We start from the raw sequence: 7,560 nt of genomic DNA, 5'->3' as shown, positions 1-7,560 counted from the left end.
ACACACACACACACACACACACACACACACACCTATCTTGTTACTCTTGAGCATCTTTATAACAAAGACCCTTAGGTATTTTAAAACTTGGGCAGGGTTCAAGTTCAGTGTTCAGGAGACATTTAGTGCCATTTAACAAGAAACATGACCATCCCTATCCTTCATACTTGAGGGTTGCCTTCAGCAATTACTACCTTTATCATTAACTGTAGCTTCTATTTATCTTGACTGAAAGGAGGTATTGGGAGGAACAGGTAATTGGGAAGAGAAAGAAGGGCAGTTTTAAAAGTTTTTTTCTCCACATCAGGATTTAGAGTGTCATGCAAAGCTGCTAAAATCCTCAGGCTTAGAAACTGAAGACAGAGGTGGCTTTACAAAGATGAGCGAAGCAGGTTATTTAGGATAAGGCGAAGTGTGAATTTACTCAGACAAAAATAAGCCGTGGTTTGAAATCAGTCCACAGTAAGGGAGTGGTCCTTATTCTGTAACCTTCAGTCATGGAAATTTTACATGGATTAAGCAAATGAAGATTACTCCTTAACATTCATTAATGTGTTTAAAATCTCTTAAGTGGAAGTAGATTTTGAACTTTGGTTGTATGAAATGAAGTTTGGTAAGGAACATTAAGGCTAGTAGGTTCAGGAAGAAAGTAAAAGGAAAGGAGTTAAGCCTTTGGCAAAGATGAGCTCTGCTCCAGCCAGTACAGGGTGGTCCTAAGGAGTACCCAATAAAACTGCGATTGTGAACAACGGACAAAGCAGCTGGAATTTCTAGTTTGTGCCAGAAGCATCTTCACACAACACCTAGGTTAACTCTCGGGATAGCCAGGATATAATTTGGAAGCACAATCATTACCTACCATGGTGTTCTACTTACCAAATTGCGCATTTTGAAAATGCATACTGTGAAGCATTTTTGTAATCTCTAACGTTAGTAATTTTACTGTCGTGTATGGTAAAGGCTGTAGTGTTGACAAGCAGCAGTACAAGTCAATACAATAATCACAATTTGTTTTGCATTGAAACTTAATCTATTTGTCACAATCTCCCGTTTCCTGATCTTCATGTTCCCAGGGGATAGGGTCATTGTCTTGTACACAGGGGACGGTGTCCCTCTCATGCCAAAACTGCTCCACATCAGGGAGGATGGGAATCTGTGTCTTCTCACTTCTCTCTATGCCAGAGGAGGGAGAGCCAGTTTTCTCTTTCTCTGGTATGGATGCTGGGGACTCGGAAGATGGAACGTTGTCGGGAGGGACCTCTGAGTTACCAGCTGGTGTTTTCTGAGACTCTGAGGCAGTCGGTTGCTTTTTGGTTATCATCCATTTCCATAAGCCTTTCAAGTCTTCCTTGAACTCCTCTGACATCACGAGAAAAATGAGAGGATTGGCCGAAGAGATGGAAAACATGAGGACTTGAGACAGGGCTATAAAGCCTTGTGGTGGGGTCGGGCCCCCGGCCTTCACGTGCCGTATCCACAGCCAGGCCACCCACTCAGGCAGCCACAGAACCGCAGAGGTGCCCGCCATGCTCAGCAGCATCACTGTGAGTTGCTTGGAGCGCATCTGGTTTCTAAGATTTTGAGTCTTAGTTCCTCGTTTTTTACACTGGCCATAAGCTCTCCAGAAATAAAAACTGGCAAAGAGTGACGGAAGGCCAAATGCCAGGAGAGGGTAGAGCTTACCAAACACTGCCATGAACTCTTCGGCCACAGGGGGTACATCCAGGAGGCACATTTCCACACCTGCGTGAAGCCTGGTGGTGCTGAAGAACCATTCGGGCAGGGGTAGCAGGCTAGCCACAGCCCAGATGGCCGCCAGCACCGACCAGATGGTGCAGGTGCGGATACTCACTTGCTTGGCTGGGTCACTTGCGTACATGCAGCATACTTTGGCCACTGCCATGATCGTCAGGCTCTTGGCTGCCATGCATGTGTGGATGAACCAGTCGGAGGATTTGCAGACAAACCAGCCGAGGTCCCAAACACTTTTGAAGTATGCTGTAGCTCGGACAGGTGCGGAAAACAGCAGGAGAGAGAGATCGGCCAGGCTGAGGTTCAGAATCAGGGAGTGGATCATGGACGGCTTTCCTTTCCAAGCGCTGTGAAGGAGGACACCAATCACGCAAACGTTCCCCATGAAGCCCACCAGGCAGACGGCCACCAAGAGAGCGGGGACGATGGTCCTCCAGTCCTTAGAGTCAGAGGGCAGGTACCCTCCGGCAAAGTGGAGATGAGCAGATATGTTCATGGTGCTGGAGTTGGAGTCCGCGAAGGCGGCTGCCAGCATCACCTTTCCCACGCAGCTCGTCCTTACAGAAGTTCGCTTCTCTTCGTCTTTCTGCCTCGGCTCTTTTGTGTAGGAAATAAATATGCTGTCATCCGTGTCAAATGACACCTCTGGACCCTCCCCTTGCTTGTTTCCTGAGAGCAGAGTGTGGAAGAAGGTTGACTGCTCACCTCCGCTCTGTCGCACGCGAGACGCCGCTGCTGCACTGAACGACAGGCAGCTCGGGGGCTGCTCATTAGCAAGCCTCGTGTCGCATGGTCAGCCCTGCGGAGTTAACCCCCCATAGACTCATAAATGATAAATGAGGGCAACATACATGTAAGTGGGATGTTCCCGGGGGGTCACGAGCTAGGCAGGCAATTATTTTCAGCCATTTCTAAAATCGTGACTGCAGTCTGTAGTTCAGGCGACACCGCATCTGGGCAAGTGACTCACGCTTCAGCCCGCACCACATCCCCCGCATACCTGATGCCCTGGGTCAGGAGGGAGGCCAAGAACAAGCATTTCCGACAAGGACCCCGCGCACGGGGATGTTGTGGGTTTTAAGACAAGAACCCACGCTGCGGTTCCCCCTGAGCCGAGGAGCTGCTGCCTGACCCAGCCCCCGCACCAGCAGCCGCCTGAGGTCACACGTGGGAGCTGGATAAGGAAAACGAACCCTGCAAAGAAGTCCTCCGTAAAAACTCTAATTACACACGACTTTAGTCTGTAGTTTGGTCCAACTGTTGTGAGTTTCTTAGAAGTGATTTTAGACTCTGAGTTAGACTATGTGGAATACGATTTCAATAGGTGGCGATGATGAAGGCAACCAAGCGATGAATTAGGAAGGGGTTTGTGGGATTGCCGTGAGGACGTGGCCTACTCTGAGTGCACTTGAACCAGAAATGCTTAGTGTCGGGCACTGAGAATGTGCTGGGCTGGGAGACTGACCTTTGGGTTCTGGTACTAGCTCTGCTCTCCCCAGTTTGTCTCTGGAAAGTAAGGGAATGACACTTCAAAATTCCTCAAAGCCGCAGCCTCACCCGATAAGAACGGATAGCATAAACAGCTCCCGAATATTGGGAAAGCTGGCTGTGGCGCTGGGTTTCTCTGTGTCTGTCTGCCTCCCCTCTCCCTCTGGAAAGTCGGGGTACTTCGGAAACAGTAATGGGGGCAGTGCCTTGTCTCAGCCACGGGCCATAACCCCCAGTTTGCGCTGTGGCCCGGGGAAATAATAGGCGCACACCCCAAAGCACCCCTTGTGGGGGTAAAGAGGCCACGCCATCTTCTGGGGAAGAAAACGGGTGGGGGGCGAGGAGAGAAACTTGTTGAGCACTACTTGGAGCGAACAGACGAGGTGTGCATTAGAGATTAGCTGGCGTATGTGGAAGACATCCGTTCAGCACCCGACTCCTTGACATCATGGCTTAAAGCTTAGGACGCTCCAGGCTCCCGAAGACATGGGACAGACAACGAGCTGAGTTCCAGAAGGCTTTAATGTCACGAAAGTCTGATCTTTAAAAGACAACTAAGGAAACCAAGGCCCGTCATGTGGTTCTTCCCCAGTCTATTAAATGGACTCCGGGAAGGATCCCCCGGTGCTCCAGCTAGAGGCCAAACGTTCAGAGGCCTAAAAGATGGGGAGGCTGAGTTTTCCACAGTTTTTGGAGGTAATGTACTTTAACTTTTTATTTTGAAGGAATTGCAAACTTACAGAATAAAATGCGAGACCTTATGCAATTCATAAACACTTCATCCAAATTCACTGGGTATTAACATTTACGTACATTTGCTCTCTCTCTCTCAGCATATATGTATGTGTGGGCCCATATGTGTATATATACTCATACATGTTATTATTTTCTGAACCCTTTGAGGACTAGAAATGAGTTTTTGAGTATTCTTCCGGAATCATCGTTAACCATAGAAATCAAAATGAGACTATGTGCTTGTAGCTAAAAGGAATTGTCTCCTTTGGCAAGCCCCAGGACCCAGTCCCAGTTAATGTTTTTCTTTTCATCCATCAGCACCTCTGTGTCTAGATACTGACAAGTGTGACCTGCAGCTTGTGTCCACTTTTTCTTCATTTTAACATCATTTCCATTTAAAGGCTAAATGTAATTTAGCAAACCTAAAGGGAAAAAAACACCGTAGGCATGTTTCTTATTTGTAAGTTGATCTTTGTTGATAACATGTTCACTTTAATGCAGAATTAAGTTGCATGCAGAACAGACATTTGTCAGGTTTCCATATTTTTATTTATTTTGGGGAATTGCCTAGTATCTGAACCCCTTTCCTGTTTGATAGAAGGGATCATGGGGAGAAATTGTGTGGAGGAGGTGGACTGAGCAATACAATACAGAAATGAAACGGAGAGTTATTTGGGATGAAAAGCAGAAGCAGCCTCCCCACCCCCAAAATGCTGGAAACAACCCAGAAGCCCACACTGGTGACGGATAAACAGGTGGCTACACTTGTGTAATGGAATACTAGCCAGCAATATAAAGGAATGACACAAACTACAACATAGGTGAACCTCAAAAATACTAACCTAAGTGAAAGAAGCCAGACACAAAGACCACAAGTTGTGAAATTCCTTTTCTGTGAAATGTCCAGGACATTTCATAGAAATATATGGAGACAGAAAATAGATTAGTGGTTTCCTAGGGCCGGGGTGGGAAAGGGAGTGAGGGCAAATGGGCACAAAGGATCTTTGTGGGGTAATGGAAGTGTGTTAAAATTGGATTGTGGGGATGGTTACACAACTCTGTAAATGTGCTAAACATTTTGACTTGTACACTCAAAATGAGTGGATTTTACGATATGCAAAGTATACCTTGATAAAGCTTTTTTTTTGTTAAGAGTTATTTGGGATGGAGAAAAGGTAAACAGCAGCTATGTCCGTGCTCTTAGATTGCTCCGGAGGCTCCAGTAGAGGGGTATTCTAATCTGAGACCGTGATTTCCATAAACAAATGATGGAGCCAGGGAGAGACTGTGGTTTAGAAGGACCAAACCAATGGACGGTATGTACGAGGCGGGGAAGCACGATATATGACGGCAGCAGGGAGAAAGGGAGAGGTCTCAGAATTTGCTGTCTCGCGTGCTGGTTCTCAGCTTGGAAATGGTCTCCCAACACAGTCTTCTCCTTCCACTCCACACTCACGCTGAGGCCCCAGAAACAGTGCAGCCACCACCTTCTCCCAAGCAAAGGCGTCCGTGGGTGCCAGGCTGTTTCCCGACAGGTACACCACCTATAGCAACGATGCGAAGAGGAAGCCCCTGGAAATGGAGCAGGGTTAATAAAACAACAGATAACTTAAGGCATAGACATTAAAAATTTTTTTTTCAAATTGCAGGGGCACCTGGGTAGCTCAGTCCGTTAAGCGTCTGCCTTTGGCTCAGCTCATGATCCCAGGGTCCTGGGATGGAGCCCCTCATTGGGCTCCCTGCTCAGCGGGGAGCCTGCTTCTCCCTCTCCCTCTGCCCCTCCACCCTGCTTGTGCTCTCTCTTTCTCTCTCTCAAATAAATAAATAAAATCTTTAAAAAAAAAATCCAAGTTGTAAAGGACCTCAACCAGCTTGAACTTCAAAAGAATCCAGACAAAGTAAACTAGTGGCCATGCTTTAAAGTGGTTTTGTTTTCTTTTTAAGATTTTATTAATTTATTTGACAGAGAGAGAGCACAAGTAGGCAGAGCAGCAGGCAGAGGGAGAGGGAGAAGCAGGCTCTCCGCTGAGCAGGGAGCCCAAGGCAGGGCTTGATTCCAGGACCCTAGGGTCATGACCCCAGCCAAAGGCAGATGCTTAACCAACTGAGCCACCCAGGTGCCCCTTAAGTGGCTTTAAAAAAATTTTTAATTTCAGTGTAGTTAACCTGCAGTGTTACATTAGTTTCAGGTGTACTTAAGTGGCTTTTTGATAAAAGCAGAGCTGAGTGGGCTGGGCCAAGTTTACTCTATAGCTCAGGTCCAGGGAATGGTGAGTGACGCCAACAGTCATTTACTGGGGGAGTCCTCAGTGCCAACCTCGGTGCTCCAAGTTCTACCCACTGAAGCCTCAGGACAGCTCCTGGACAGGTGTGTTGCTCCCATCGCCTTCTTACAGTTGGGAACTCTGAGGCACAGAAACCGAAATTATCTGCCTCTGGGGTCTGTAGATCGCACAGCCAATAGACGACAGAGTTGGGATCGGGACCCCCGTGGGTCCGGCCCCAGAGTTAGGGACTCAGAGGTGGTGTCCACAAATAGTGTGCTATCCTGCCCCCCTAAAGAATGAGCCGGGGGATACTTTCTGTTCATCACGATTCTGAAACTGGTAGAGTTCAGTTCAACAACAGGTAGTGAGCCCGTGGGCTCTAGGAATACAAAACTTGTGTACTTTCCTTTCAGTTACTATTTACTGAGCCACTCCTCGGTGCCCAACGCCAAACATCGGTGCTCGACCTTGGCCCCGCAGGTGGCGGAGCCGCAATCCAGGTGGAGGGATGAACCGCCAGGAAAGTTCAGAGACAGGGCTGTACGAGGCAGGCTGTCGTGGGGGCTTGAGCAGGAGCACCTGGAGCAAGGTCCTCGGGCAGGCGTGAGATCTAAGCGGGACCTCAGCCCTGCCCCTACGTGCGCGGAGCCTTGGTGGAGTTCATGCGTGCCGCGTACTCGGTATCCCTGTATTACACCCGGCGGAGAACAGCTCTCTTACCAGGTAAGTTAGCACGGTTGACGTCGGTCTCGGGGAGTTAATGTCTCCCCCGGCCTGCACGCTTGCACGCTTGCAGGATCCGACCTCGCAGGTGAAGCTCCGCGAGGCGCGGAGTGCACGGGGCTGGGCTTCGGGGCCAGCTGCGTGTCGGGAGCTTACTGAGCATGCTCGGCTCCGGCTGCGCGGGCGCCCCGTGGGTTAGGCCTCCGCGCGCCCCTCACCCGCTCTCCCTCTGTTGAGCGGGGGTACAAGGCGCTGTCGGTGCTTCTTTGCTGACGGCTTTGCTGTGTTGAGGGCTCCTTCCCCCAGGGCCCCGGTCAGGCTATTTTTTGGACCACAGTTAGCTTGTTTGTGTGGCGTCCCCGGCCTTCAGGCTGAGGGTCTTGGAGCGTTGTTCAGGCTGCAGACGCAAGCCGAGTGACCGTCTGTCTCTAAGGTAAGTGTCGAATACGTGTGGCTGCGTCTAGGTGGCCACTCCTACGACACGGCACCCCTCCTCCCGTTTCTGCTGTTGGTTTTGTACCTCGTAAGCCCGCTGTAGGGATGGCTATCCAGTAGATTCCGAATTCCCCGGACCGCGAGTCTGGAGATCCGAACC

At 49.3% G+C, this 7,560-nt stretch overlaps 1 protein-coding gene across 1 annotated transcript; it reads right to left on the bottom strand.

Annotated features, from left to right (window-relative positions):
* Nucleotides 1-1,030: 1,030 nt before the first annotated feature.
* On the bottom strand, nucleotides 1,031-2,287 carry GPR151 (G protein-coupled receptor 151). The gene has a single exon (XM_008691688.1). The coding sequence runs from the start codon at nucleotides 2,285-2,287 to the stop codon at nucleotides 1,031-1,033; it is 1,257 nt and encodes a 418-aa protein (XP_008689910.1).
* Nucleotides 2,288-7,560: the final 5,273 nt, after the last annotated feature.

This window comes from Ursus maritimus, unplaced genomic scaffold (genome assembly GCF_017311325.1).
Source record: "Ursus maritimus isolate PB19 unplaced genomic scaffold, ASM1731132v1 scaffold_5, whole genome shotgun sequence".
Classification (NCBI taxonomy): Eukaryota; Metazoa; Chordata; class Mammalia; order Carnivora; family Ursidae; genus Ursus; species Ursus maritimus.
Note: the sequence above shows the minus strand (reverse complement) of the source record. Positions and strands in the feature narration are given on the sequence as shown.

Bases quoted from the DNA above. Each gene is read 5' to 3' on its own strand.
- GPR151 (XM_008691688.1), bottom strand. From the start codon at position 2,287: ATGCTGGCAGCCGCCTTCGCGGACTCCAACTCCAGCACCATGAACATA.